The sequence below is a fragment of the Podarcis raffonei genome, chromosome 2 (assembly GCF_027172205.1).
Source record: "Podarcis raffonei isolate rPodRaf1 chromosome 2, rPodRaf1.pri, whole genome shotgun sequence".
NCBI classification, from domain to species: domain Eukaryota; kingdom Metazoa; phylum Chordata; class Lepidosauria; order Squamata; family Lacertidae; genus Podarcis; species Podarcis raffonei.
In genome coordinates this window covers 32805394-32820498 of record NC_070603.1, presented here as the reverse complement: position 1 = coordinate 32820498, position 15105 = coordinate 32805394, and the positions used below count along the sequence as shown (strand labels likewise).

The 15105-nt window shown below is 41.1% G+C and overlaps 1 protein-coding gene across 11 annotated transcripts in view; it reads right to left on the bottom strand.

The window, feature by feature from the left end:
• Positions 1–15105, bottom strand: part of MBTD1 (mbt domain containing 1) — a 116618-nt gene that overhangs the window by 23622 nt on the left and 77891 nt on the right. For 5 of the 11 annotated variants that reach the window (XM_053375669.1, XM_053375673.1, XM_053375677.1 and 2 more), the window contains exons 2-6: positions 14129–14188; positions 13179–13380; positions 10662–10801; positions 6595–6709; positions 5861–5946 (exon numbers count right to left, since the gene is read on the bottom strand). In XM_053375669.1, the coding sequence (XP_053231644.1) occupies positions 5861–5946; positions 6595–6709; positions 10662–10801; positions 13179–13380; positions 14129–14188 (603 nt within the window). Of the gene's footprint in view, positions 1–5860; positions 5947–6594; positions 6710–10661; positions 10802–13178; positions 13381–14124; positions 14189–15105 lie in introns of those variants that run through there. The other 6 variants (XM_053375670.1, XM_053375676.1, XM_053375672.1 and 3 more) reach the window with 4 other exon arrangements.

The following is a 15105-nucleotide window of genomic DNA, read 5'->3' as shown; positions in this document are numbered from 1 at the left end:
CAGTTAATCAAGTTCCATCATGATAAGTCTCAACAGGCTATAGCTAACAGAACTGGTGAATTTGAAATTTTGCATACACATGGTCTACTTGATGAGGTTTATGAAAGTACCCCCCCCAAAAAAAAGAACAATCCAATAAAAAATATCACAGATCCAACAAGTTTAAAAGTTTGACCTCTTTTCCATTTATAAAGAAATCACATATTTCTTTCAAATTTTGGTGAAAAGTACTGATATACTTTGTTTGGCCTTTTTTGTGAAGTAGACCTTTTAAGTGGTCAAGTTCTAATCCGTGATTCAAAAGTTATTGTGGTTTCCCCTCTCCATAAAGTAAAGTACTGGAAAAAATACTGCTGGGCATGACTGAAGCTAAAATGTGGCCAGGAGGGCAATGCTTGCAGAGGGAGTCACCTAGCTTATGGTATGTGTGGTGTCTGTTCCTTCAGTTACGAAATATCACAGTGTGGCGCAATGGCTACAGTGAGGGCTTGTCAAGCTCTTTGGAGCCATGGGCATGTGAGAGATTATCATAAGGAACCACACGCCCCAGAGTCACAGATGCACCCATCCTATCTCATACTGCAGCTCCACACACAACCTGTCCCAAACTGTTACCCGCATGAACTTTGCCAGGAGGACAGCAGTGATTCTTTTCTAGTAATTAATCTAACAACAACCCTGGGGCCATATATCCCTGTGAGTCCCACATGCCTGTCAAAAACTCTGTTCGATTGAAACAAAATTGAATGCATTGGGTTTCAAAGTTTCGGATTGGTATAGGGGTATAGCAGAAAGTTAAACTTGTCCTTGTCTGTGAAGATCGCGGTTCTGCTAGTTCCTCCTACACCAATCCATATGGCTGTCGCTTCCAAAGAAAGCCATCATGGGTTTGGGTCTCGTGGCCTTGAAACGATGGTACACTGTGTATATCCAGCATACTGTCTTCTCTTGCGCAATACGCTTACTAGCAGAACCATAAGCATACAGATAAGAACAAGTTTACCTTCCGAACTCATGATGAAGGCATCCATCTTGGGCTCCTTCCCAATAAAAGGAAGGTCTGCCTGGGCCACCACTCTGATCCAGCGCACACTCTGGAGGAATTATCTGGGAGGGACAGCCGCCTTCCCTGCAAGGTAAGTTGCAATCAGGAAGGTCTTGATGGGCAAGGTCCAGGTTCATGTAAGTGGGCTTCCCAACCCAAAAAAAAAAGGCTGACCCTATAACTTCTCTGCCTGGGATACCTAAGTAACTACTGGCTTTTCTCAAATGCACTAAAAACACCAGGCAGAAATATTTAAGGCCTCTGGGGCTTTAGAACTATGGTGCAAGATTTTTGTTTTCCAGGTGCACCTGATATATCTGTTGCATGTGCAGTGACCACAATCCAGAGTTCCCTTCATGTGGGTGCAAGCACAAAGCTCCCCCACCCAAGAGCAGGCTCTCCCACCCCACAATAAATGAGCTGCTGTTCGTTTGGTTTTTTTAAAAAAAAAACTAGCATAAATTTAAATAACTGCTTGTTTCAGACAAAGCTGCTGCATGGAATCAGACAGAAAAGGCCCCACTGCACATGCAGACCTCACACATCTCTCCGGATTGAGAATAATACCTGCATTTTAAAAAGGGGGAGGAGTGCTAGTAAGCCGATAATGCATCAGTGCCATCTAGTGAAAAGGGGGGAAATATTCCTCATGTAATTACATACAGTTTATAAATAAATTGCATCTGAAAACCAGGTTACAATGCACTAAATAAACAGTTTCTACTGAGTTCAATGGTACTTACTCCAAGGTGTGTATAGGTTTAAGACCATCTACTATCTGATGCAGAGAACAATGCTAGTAGCTGTCATGTTTGTCTGTTTTACTATTACCAGTACAGGGGGATAAAGAACCTGTGTCTGGACAATGACTCCCATCATCCCTGATCGTTGGCCATGGGCGTTGGGAGTCCAGTAACATCCGCAGGACCACAAGTTTCCAATCCCAGTTCTAGCACATATGGCCAGGTCTGCATGGTGAGCAAAAAGTGATGAAGATTCTTGCTGGTTCTGCACAGTGACCCTGATCTGTTGCATTTAACGATTCCATATCCATCCAATGCACATTCGCTTTAAAAACGGGACTTGTGCAACAAAAAAATACTTTCCATAGGACACCCTCCCCTCTTCCAGAAGGGCGGTGGGGCAAAAGGTTTGAGATGCAAAGCTTTTAGTAATATTACTGATGGAATTTGGTGTGTTTTGTAGAAATCATGCAACCCTATAATGAAGTTAAGCCTAGGGAAAGCTCCAGATAAGACTTTACAACTTCCTTGGAACAAATCAACCATTTGTTTGCACTAGCAGTAATTAGGACATAAATAAGAGGAAGCATTTGCGCTCCTTTGTGGAACATCTGAATGCTAATTACAAGGCAGCCTATTTAATGTACTATATGTTACTACGTAGAGTCATCTGCCATCCCTATACCTGTTTATATGGGCACAGTGGAATGAATTAAAAGTAACGAAGCTCATTTCCTCCTCAACATCAAGAAGAAGAGGAGTTTGGATTTGATATCCCGCTTTATCACTACCCTAAGGAGTCTCAAAACGGCTAACATTCTCCTTTCCCTTCCTCCCCCACGACAAACACTCTGTGAGGTGAGTGAGGCTGAGAGACTTCAGGGAAGTGTGACTGGCCCAAGGTCACCCAGCAGCTGCATGTAGAGGAGCGGGGAATCGAACCCGGTTCACCAGATTACGAGTCCACCGCTCTTAACCACTACACCACACTGAACATATAGCTGCTAGAGATGGTTTTGAATGCCGATTTGCAAGTTTGCAAGTGTGCACGCTCTTGGAGGTAGATTTTGAAACAGAATATATGTACAGATGACTTCAGGCATGGAAACTAAGATTAAAAACATGACTGTGTTGACCAGCACAATCAATAGCAGATTGTGCGTGAAATTCTATCAGAACAGTTTGTTGCAATGGTCTGTGTTGCCTACATAGTTCTGTTTTAATAGGCACGTCCATTTAGGGTAGGTATGGGGAACCTCTAGCCCATAGATCTAATTACGTCTGGCAGGGGTCCCAATTTGGTCTGCAAGGCCATTTCCCCCAAACCACAGTCCCACAAATGCTGCATCAGATGAGGGGCAGGTAAAGGCATACTGCCAGTGCACAACTGGGAACTTTTAAAGGCACTCCTGATGGTGACAGGTAGGCTCCCTCGCCAGTGCACAACCAATCAGCTAACCATCACCAAAAGTAAACCAGCTCAAATATGCTGTGCTACTGAGTTACCACAGCTGATTCCACCCAAAAATGGAGCCTGAAGTCAGCTACTAGCAGCTTACTGGGGGTAACTTCAACCCCCACTTGGCTTAGAATTTCTATGTAGCCCAGTTGCCACACTACAAAGGAAAAATGGGTCACCTAACATCATAGTGAAGTCAGATGACAGTCAGGTGGGAGGGCCCCACCCACCAAAATGGCCCAAGGGTGTAGCAATGCAAGATCTGGCCAACTGACTGGATCTAGCTCCCTACCTCAATTTAGGAAATACCTTAAAATTAGGTTCCAAATGCCTACTTGGTCTTGCATAATTCATTTGTGAGTCATTTAGCTTCATTAGATATCTCCCCGTCCCCCCAAAAAACCTCCTGTACTTTTATGTTGTTGATAGTTATTGAAAGTATGAGCAGCAGAACACAATCCTCATCACTGTGTTGCTCACCATATAAAGCAAGGAATTCAGGATGAAATTCTGAGACACGTATTGTCATCTGCCTATGCTAGGCTGAACTGAAAGAATTAAGAGAACATACAACATCTAATTGTGGTCTCCATCCTCATAAATCACCGTTATTTCTCCAAAATACAGGGGCAAGTATAATGTGTGTGTGGGGGGGGTTAATCAAAAGGAATTCTTTTCCAAGAATATGACTGCTCACCCAAGGTACCCACTAGCTTTTCTGTGTCTTGCACATGAAACAAATTGAGTCTGAAAATTAGTGGTTTAATAAATACGAAGTTCTGTTCTGAAAACTCATAGTCTTAATTTATTTATATGAAACCTTCAACTTAATTCTATACTCAAAAGATATTCCCACTGTGTTTAATGGGCCTTACTCCTAATAAAGCATGTGTAGGATTGCAGCCTTAAAGACAATTCCACAATCCCCAGAATCATATATAAATTTAAATTGCTTCAACTTTTTTTTTATTTAAGCAAACCAGTCTGTCAGGGATAACCAGACCATCAAGGCGGCAGCTATCCTTCCTCTCTCACATGCTGCACGGGTTTCTTTGGTTGAAGGAAACAATCTCTGCTTGCTGATACAAATCATTTGTCTTTCTGCTGCAGCCACACCCTTGGTGCTTGCTGATTTTGGCCTGTTCTCTCCCAACATGTCTAAAGTCATTGACAGTGCATGACTTGCACCACCAACGAGTTAAACAAGCAGGTGGCAACAGCAAACTGCTACAAGGCAAAAAAGATTCAGCACCTGCCTCATTTTGGTCATGCGTCGTTCATAAAAGGGATTGAAGGAACCCAGTCAGAATTACTGTTATCACATTTGCTTCCTCTGATCTAGCAGCTACAATGTGCTGAGAGAATGGGATCACGGAAAGGGATGAGTATGGCAGTAGAATTTGTCTTTTAAAGTTATGAATGTTAAGAACAATAAATACACAGGACAAAGTGATATTCCTAATCCTGATGATTACAGCCCGCCATTTTAATGATTAAATTGGCCCTACATGCAGCACAAAGGAAATATTGAACTCATCACAATTGGCGCTTTAGAGAAGAGGGGCTTGGATTGAAAGTTTGACTTCCATGAACTGAAGTTATCTCTCCATTCACAGAAAACTTCCCATCCAGCAGAAGGGCGGGAGAAAGGCCACAAATTTATGCCCATTTCCCCTCCAGTGCAATAGAGGGGAGAGGAATGGGTAAAAATCGGTTCTTCTTCTACTGGCAAGAGCACACTCAGAAGCCAAACCAGTCTTGTTTTACAAGCATCACTTGAACCCATTCCTAAAACAACCTTGCTGTGGATGTGCCTGCCTATTTGCTAATAAAGCAATTTATTGATCTTGACCTCTGTTATAGAAAAGGAACAACCTTATCGTTATTATGTAGCCTTGTATACAATGCACCTTACTACTGACAGAGTGGCATATTACAACATGTTCCTTCTTGTGAAACTAACCTGAAAAACACGCTTGTTTTGAATTCCAGCTGCTTCTAAGGAGAGACAGTGCAGGGCTCTGTTTTGTTCACAGAAGATCTGCAGGCAGTTTCAAAGGACTTTGTTTGATTGGGCTGGGCTGAGGTCCCCACCCAAGCCTGACAAACCAATAGACTAACTTGGTTTCAATTAATTGGGCTGCTTCTCAAGGTCCACAGGATTTCAAGAGAGTTTCTTAGTATGTAAATCGGCTCTATGCACAAAGGCAAGAACCACATCCAAAACTTGCTTTGAAACTTTGCACACAGCTTTGACAGCTAGCATTTAAACTGGATAGCATCATGCATCTTTGAAACGGAAGCTCCCAATATTGCAGTTGTTAGATCAGTAAAATTTCATATATGCCTAAGGATTGGGGGAAAAGCCATAGGATAAAATCTAGTTGTGCTAGTCTGCCAGCAACACTTTCTCACTCCCCACCAACTGCAGCCCCTCACATACCCCCAAAATTTGCTTTAATGGTGGGCTCTCAGAAGCAGATTTGGGGGAGTGAAGAGGGAGCTGTAGGAGGAAGGGGAAGTCTACTCTCACCAGGGTATTTGTAAATTCTCTGTTGCAATTATTTCATAGCTATTTACTAAAAATAATAGAATCAAAGGCAACATACTTACATGCTTAAAACAATTAACAGGAGCGGCAGTGAAACTATTGCTATTGATGTAGTTGCCCCAACTGAAGCCTTCCACTGGAACAGATGCTAGAAAGAGTTACTTTATTTAGCAATGGGTACATAATTTACTAAATATATTTTTAATACATATAAATTCATTTCCAGTCTCTTTTAGGGTGGGGGAGGAAACAGAAATGCACGGTTGTAAGCATGACCACAAGGTGAATATGGTGGATTATCCAAAGAAAATCCTCTAGAAAATTAACTTGTTTCTACAAAAGAATATAGATTAGACTGGAACTAATTAATGTAGGCCAGAAGCAAAAGCAAAAAACCAATTCTAACCCATGCACTGATGCCACCAGGATTCATATGACAGTTAGTTATTATATCCAGCCAAATGGATATAGCAGTATGGGAAAGAAATCTATCTACCCCTAGAGCAGCCAATGTGTTCTGATGAAAATGCCAATACAGCTGAAAGGGTAGAAAGCAAGGCACATGAGCCAAGCCCCTCAGAATGTTTCACAGGTTCACCCCAACAACCAATGCCCTTCAGCTTCAGATGAAAGACCCCACCCCACAATACTAGCAAACTTTGTTCCTCTTATTCACTTGGAAATTGCTGAAATATGTGGTTAGAAAAACCTTACAATTCTTCCCAAAATTATTCCCCAAAGCTGAAAAACTGAATGTTAACCCAATAATAATTCCTCAGAGACTTCTCCACGTTACCTGTTTTCGTCTTTGATTGGTTCTGTACCGTTGCTTGGTATTGGGCATATGCAGCTAATTTAGCAACTAAAGGTTGTTTTTGTAGCACTTTAGCCTTCTTTGTTGGAGGTTTTCCCTAAAACAACAAGAGCTGAATAAGGTTCTTTTCAAACTCACATCAAGACGTTTTAGAAGCAGGCTTTCTGGAAATCTGCTGCACAAAATGTAACACTGCAGTTTCAGAAACAGAATTCATCAGAAAGCTTTTTTTTTTTTTAGTTTCTGGGCTGGGTAAATCCCATTCAAAAGACCGCCTAGCCTGCTGCTATTTTAACATTAATTTGAATTTTCTTTAAATACTGAATGTTACTATAACCAAGTGGCATTTGTGCACTGACAAAAATAGGAAAGGTGTAGCATGCATTCCATATGCTACAAAACTGATGTGCAATCCAAGCACAAAACGCAGACAAAAATATCTTTTGTTTCAGTGAAGGGCTGTACAAACTAACAGATGCTACCAAAACCTATCAAGGCATGATATCTTCTTTAATTTTTGATGTCTCAAAGGAAACACAAGCAAAAATGGGGGGGGGGATGTAGCTTATAAGCTTAATATATGAAAATCGTGTTTTTGATCACTGCATTCTAACATTACAAGTAACACCGAATCCTAATTATTCAAAACTCTTGAACTAGGATTTGGAGAGAGCAATGGAATTAGTCATGATCTTTCAAGCTTAACAAGTGCTCTCAGATGAAAATGCATTAGTATTCTGCTGTTAGAAGGATATCTAACACTGCAGGTGCAAATAGCTCTCGGCAGTTAAATCCATTGTACAATCTTTCCTTCAAGGCTGGCATTATACATTAGCAAAACTGCACATTGCAAACATGATGGAATTTTTAAATAAAATTTTATTATTATTCTTACACCTGCTTTTGCAGAAGCCAATTGAAAGTATTTGGACTACCGAGCTTTAAAGCAACTTTTACACCCATTACGTAATGGAGTGGAGGGGGCACTAGAGATTAGCATTCTTCAGTCCAATCTCATCTGTGTATCTGAAGCTTGTAGTTAAAAGTGTTCTCCGACATATATGCACAGTGATATCAATGCAGCTGTTTGAAAGGAAGATGTAAAGAAGGTAATGCTGCATGAACAGTGTCTCCCTTATTTAACAGGACGTCCTCTTTCTCCCTGCATGCCCACAAAATCTGCTCCAGAGGGTCCCCTAACTCTCTGGAACAGATTTGGAGGGGTTTCACAAGAGAGGAGAGAAGGGTCATCTCCATTGCACATGTGGAAGTATGTTGTGTGAGTAGAACAGCAGTGTTGTACACAACCCAATGTAACTAAAACTACATTCGTACACACTAACTTACATTAACTTATTAAATAAATACATTCCAGTATCACATTTTCTTAGCCTCCAAATAATGGTTTGGAATGGAAGAATCTGTCCATGAACTGTCTGATGCTGGTTCAGATAGGTCACTCAAACAACTTTGCTAGTTTTGCTGTCATGGCAAAATGTGGTTTGACAAATCAGTCAACATCTATTAAGTTCATTATGCAAAAGGAAGAGGAAGTCATGCATAGATGGGAAACCCAGCCAGATGGGTGGCGTATTAATAATAATAATAATAATAATAATAATAATAATAATAATAGTAACAGCAATAGTAATAATAATTATCATCACCATCATCATTATTACTATTACTATAGTGGCTCATTCCTGATCCTCCAAATAATTGTTTGTACTTCTTGATTTATAAACATAACAAACTTACAGAGTTTGTTTTACTGAGAAGTGGTAACAACCACTAGGTTAGATTCAAGTGGTGAGTGGTTTTAATTTAAACATTTCTGCAATGCTCTTTTTCTGTATTATCTCACAGCAGTTTACATTATGTAAACATACAACATATACACACAACACAATCCACATTATAAAATATTACAATACAATAAAATGTAACTACTACAGCCAATAAACACAACTAAGCCTTGTGGTATCTCAAACACTACAAGATTTATTGTGATATATACTTTTGTGGACTCAAGCCCATTTCAGATGCATAAAGCGAAATCTTAGTTGGCAGGTATACAGAGGATGAAAACTGTAAGGTGGGAGCTGAATGGCAATGAGATACAAAGATTACGGACTGTGATAATAAGAGCTTAAACATGTAGGCACACTTTTCTAACCGCAGATTGATAATAATTTACCCAGCTTTGCTGAGGTAATTGAATTACAACTATAATGGGGCAGGGAACCATTCATAAGAAACAATAATAGATGTCAGATGTCCCTGGCAGAGGTAAGTCAATTAACACATGTAGCATAATAAAAATCCTTTGGGTGAAATCCAACTTAGTACTAAGTGCACATGGGGGGAAAGGTCCATTTGCGCAACAATATTTCCTGCCCTTCCTCCCACACGCCTCCTAAACCTGTTATGGAGGTTCTCCCAGCTCTGCAAAGCAGATTTAGGTGGTGTGGGGTGGTGGTGGAGAGCAGCCCCAGTGTGCAAACAGACCTTGTTCTCCCATCGCAACAACTTCGTTGAATTCTGCCCTCTCTGCATTTTATTTAGTTCATTAATTTACAAATTGCCTTCCATATGCATTTCAAGACAAACACAAACTAAAAACAGTTTTGAAAACAGTACAAAAACAACAAATGAGGACAGGTGGTTATTCTGTATTATTTTAAAATCTATGGCAGAGATCGTTTCACCAAACTGAAAAAGTTTGTCCACACAAACAAGGGCAAACCTAGAACTCATGCCATCTAACTTACTGATAAATTCTAACTCAGCTGTTTCATGTGGTAAAAGGTAAAGGGACCCCTGACCATTAGGTCCAGACGTGGCCGACTCTGGGGTTGCGGCGCTCATCTCGCTTTACTGGCCAAGGGAGCCGGCGTACAGCTTCCGGGTCATGTGGCCAGCATGACTAAGCTGCTTCTGGTGAAACAGAGCAGCACACGGAAACACCGTTTACCTTCCCGCTGGAGCGGTATCTATTTATCTACTTGCACTTTGACGTGCTTTCGAAATGCTAGGTTGGCAGGAGCAGGGACCGAGCAACAGGAGCTCACCCCGTCACGGGGATTCGAACCGCTGAACTTCTGATCAGCAAGTACTAGGCTCTGTGGTTTAACCCACAGCGCCACTCACATCCTTTAACTTCCTTCATTCCAGAATGGTCACCTTAAGGTCAGTTACAGAGTGTCCTGAAATATTAAAGCATTCCCCTACAGGTTTATGAATACTGCCATTTCTGTTAGCAGATTTGTGTCTATCTATTTCTGTTCTTTTGCACAGAGACTTAACTGGCTGTCCTATGTAGAAGGACATTATTGGCAGATAATGGAATAAATCACACTGGAAGACGAGCAGGCGAATGAGCCCCTGAAGTTGTGGATGACATTATTCTATCCTGCTACAGTGTTGCCACAGTGGACATGGGAGTTGGGCTCTAGTGTCCTTATCTCTGCTATGTGGCTTTTCGTTGATGGTTGAGTAACTGTTTTAGGTTTTCGGGGCTGTCTGTGAGCAAGCACAAGCCTGCCTTCCAAGGCATCTCATTGTCATTCAACTTTCAGCTTACAGTTTGGTTATTTACACAACTGCCAACTAAGATTTCACTTCATGCGTCTGACAAAGTAAGCTAGAGCCATAATGAATGTGTTAGTTTTAAGGCACCACACATTTTGTTGTTTTTCCTACAGGAGGCCAATGCTGCTATCCTTCTGGAAATTGCAATATTATGGGCAAGTTAATTAATTAATAAGCAGCAAATGCCTGGATGAACAGATGAGTGTTAAGCAGGCGCTTAATGCTGTTGATAAACAAAGAAGGGCTGTTGCCTTCACACCTGCTTATGGGAAGCATCTGGTTAGCCAATGCTGGATACCAGATACTGACTTTTGGGTCCAATCCAATAGGGCTCTCATATTATATTTAACTTAAAAGCAGTTAACTTTAAAAAAATAAATAAATGCATTAATCTGCGTTGTAACAAATCTGTTTTAAAGCTTATCTATATAATAAAGATAATAAAACTGTGACTGTACCGTTACCTGAAGTCTGGCCAGAATGCTGGCCTTCTTAGAGTTCGATGAGTAACTTCTTGAGCAGGAAACACTGCAGAAACGCTTGGTTTTAGAGTAAAAGGCATCTCTGACACCAACCATCCCGCACATTTCACAGGTAGCTGATAAAGGGAGAAAGATGGCCAATGTATTACATCTATACTATAAAGTGCCACATTCACTGTCAAGCAGCCATGGCTCTATGCAGTCCACATAGAAGATAGTCAACTCAAACTGTGTGTTGGCTATCAACACTTAGACACACCCCAAATATAAATATGCATTATATATTATCTTTATAATACAATCCTTCATCAATCAGATATTTAATAGCTTCTATGTAGATTCTAAACAGCTTTTTATCTTGGACTTCTTTCTCTTCCTCTTTCCTTAATTTGACATGGGAGAGTTGTTTCTGTTGAAGAGAATGAATTACTACTTCCACTGTACAAAAAAGTTTGAATCTTCCAAAATATTTATTTATTTGCGCATAGCGTGCTTTTCTCCAGATCTAACCCACAGAAGAAGGCTGGCAGAAGCTGACTTCCCTGCTCCTTCTTCTCTTCTCCCCAGCAGCCCTCCATAAAGGCTCTCAGGAGAGTCAGGGGCCTGCACTCAATGTGCAGACTGAGGGGAAAACCCTTCCAAAATTGGGTGAAGGCATCCTCCACAAGTATGCTACAAACAGTAGGGCTGGGCAATGTATTGATATATCATCCAAAATTGGTTTGCGGTCTGCATCGTGATAATGGTTTCATAATATCTGACATGGTGATGTATCACAAATCATGATGTATGTGTGTGCTTTGTAAAAAAAACCTGTGGTGTGGGGAAAACTATGAAGCTGGTCATCACTTCTCACATGATTCCTGATGCCCCTGCTGCTCTGTACTATAAAATAACAGTTGTCCCAATATGTTAAAGGTAAGTAAACATGTATCAGTTTTAGACCCCAAAGTAGTAGCAGTTGCAGGCACATTACCCCATTCGCCTCTACATAGTTACAACCTTACTTCAACTGGTATATCACGATGTTTAGCTGATGATATACCACGTTGTTGAAAACCAGATACAGTGGTGCCCCGCAAGACGAATGCCTCGCAAGACGGAAAACCCGCTAGACGAAAGGGTTTTCCGTTTCTGAGTTGCTTCGCAAGACTATTTTCCTTATGGGCTTGCGATTCCCCCCCCGCTTCCCCCCTTTTTCTAAGCCGCTAAGCCGCTAATAGCCTTTTAGCAGCTTAGCCGCTAATCCTTTAATAGCCGCTAAACCGCAAAACCGCTAATAGCGCTAATCCGCTTAGCCGCTACTAGGGTTGCTTCGCAAGACGAAAAAACCGCTAGACGAAGAGAATCGCAGAACGGATTCTTTTCGTCTTGCGAGGCACCACTGTATTGCCAAGCCCTAATAAACAGCATACTGCACTAGAAACAATTACTTAAAACATTTGATTTCATAAAAACAGTTAAGTTTTTAAATAGCTGGGGTGTGTTATTGTCTTGTTTGTTACTATGTTGTTTATTTTTTAGTTTTTATACTGTCACCCACCCTGTGATCCTCAGATAAAAGGCAACACGCAACACACACACACACAAGCTTCCCTCATCCCAAATCTTGCTCTTCTTTTCTTATATTGCCTCCTACTATCCCAACTGGGATTAGAACCTCTTCTGTATCAATTTTTGTGAACTTTGTGTGCATGCACAGACATGGAGAGGAAATCTGGAGCATGGCTTGGGAAGAAATGCTAGATGGTCTAGTTTGTGGCTTCCTTGGTAGAGGAGTGTGTGCCACCTCTCCAATGGGCTGGATCCAAGGTGCAACTTCCACAAATGGAAGGAATTGAGATTCAGTACAGGCTCCCACTGGAGGAAGGGAAGGCGACAATTGTTGCTGCTTCCTGTTCCCCCAAGAGCACCTCAACACTCTTCAAGATGGTCCCACAAGCCACCAGAGCAACTATTCAGTGTCTGCAATAAGATGCAGGAACAGACGAAATTCACCTCCTCCTCTTCTCCAGTGAGAATGCCCTGTGAGGGGAACTCAGGGGGTGATATTCAAGTTTACTCAGAGCAGATCCACTGAAATTACTGAACATGACTAAGTTAGATCCATTAATTTCAGTAAGCCTTCTCTGAGTGAGTGTAGTAGATTACCACCTATGGGAACTATGGATCCAAGCCAATATCTCTTAAGTTTTCAGGTGTGGTGATGTCCCCTTCTTCCTGAACTCTGAATATTTTTCTGTAAGCATGCTAAAGGAAGGAATCATGCATGCACTTTGTTAGGACTTAAGCACACTTCTATGGTTATCTAGGAGCAGTTTAGCTTTAGTTTAGTGACATGAAACAGTAGAACAGTCTTCACACAAAGCGACACATATGTGCATCAGTCTTTGGTCACTGCTCCTAACATCCAAGCAGAAAAAAGAAGTTGGCACCATAGAAATAAGAAGTGGTCATTTGATTTAGCATTCCACTGAAAAATCATGCACTCACCCATGCCAGATTTGCCATCTGGATATGTGTAGACCTGTCCATTGTTCTTGATAATTGGGAGGTTTGAGGGTAAGGGTGCAACTTCCTCTTCACTCTCATCAGAGCTTGAGCTACTACTGGTATCCTCACTACAGCTATCATAACCATCAAACATCCCGAAAGAATCACGTCTCTTCCTTTCAGATCTTGAAGAATGTTCAGTCTAAAAAGAAAAGCCAAAATGTTAAAACCTCTCAACAAAAGGATCTGAAAGAGATATTTCAGCATTTTAACAGGTTTCCACTGAGTGTGGAAGATCCATACTATATAATCTTAAGTTACACAGAGAAACAACACATGCAGACAGACAAAATGAAAAGCAATTTGCAAGTATTACATAGGTGCCATGGTATACAATAAACTAAAAATGAAATACTTTCCACTACACAAAGCAATATTCAGGATGAGCACCCAACAAAATTATGTTCAATAACCAAACACAAACATTTAATTTATTACCCTTATATATTCCATTGTAGAAATCACAGAGGAGCACTTATGTTGCTTTACATATAGGCAAATGTAAAGCAATGAGCTATACAAAAATTATGTTGGTTTGCTAGCTTCTCTATAGAATGCATCAGTCCTGAAGTTACGGATTTCAAATATGCCACCAAAGTCCTCAATAGTCTTTGCAGAATTCAAGGGTAAGTTTATCATGTGTTGGTATACCCAGCATTGTTCATCAACAGTTCATCCACTTCTGGCTAACCAGCAGGCAGCATACATTAGCTGAAGTAGGCTAGGCTGAGACCAGGTGATTGGCCCAAGGTCACCCAGTGAGCTTCTTGGCTGTGTGGAAATTTGAACCCGGGTCTCCCAGGTCCTAGTCCGACACTCTAACCACTACACCACACTTGATGCAACCCCACGTAACAACCCAGAGAAGGGAATTAAGCTCACTGACCTACCATTTTCTCTTCAGAAAACTGTGGAGCTTTTCTGTGGTATATTCTCATTTCACACCAGAACTAGAGAGAAAAGCCAGAGCCAGAGTGTATCATTGTTCTTCTTTGCAACTTCTAGGGCCCATTCTCCCCCCTTTTGTTAGCCACTAAGCACAACCCACCCCTCATCTGTTTCTGTCACATATTCTCAGTCTTTGAAGTAGACTATTCCCATAAAGTTAATGATTTGTCATAGAAACACTTCCATGGCAACTGACAGAGATAGAATAAAACAAGCATCACAAAAGTTAGATTTTATGTGAATGGCTGCTCTACCATACGCAATCTCAGAATGCCATTACTAAGGAGATATCCCTTGCATAGTGCAGATCATGCTACACATTTTATTTGCTAAAACAAATGCCACTTCTGAAATCGTTGTAAAAATAAAATAATAATTTCATTTGTTATCCAAATATCAATAGCACCCCAATCCATACATCAGACAATCCCATTCAATGGCAGGATGGACAAAGTAGTTCCTTATGATATACAGCAGGTATATAGTTGAACAGAAGTCATCAAATGCTACCTTCCAATACTGAGCAATTAGAAAGGAGCAGAGCACTGAAAAATAGTGTCTTCCACCCATAACAGTTCCAGAGCTATCAGCAGTATCTGAATGTCCAACATTTAGAGCAATACACTTTTCAAAGGCATTCCCAAGAAGAGGGCATTACAGTATTCCAAACGGCATGTACCTGTGTGTCACTGTGGTCAAATCAGACATCTCAAGGAACAGGCACAGCTAGCACACTAGCTTTAACTGTGCAAATGTACTCCTGGTCACCAAAGAAACCTGAGTGATCATGATCAGGGCTGAGTCCAGGAGCATGCCCAAACAGCAAACCTGTGTCTTCAGAGGGAGTGCTACCCCACATAGCACAGTTGGAATCTCTGTTCCCTGTTATGCTTTCTGACTGACCAAGAGCATCTACGTC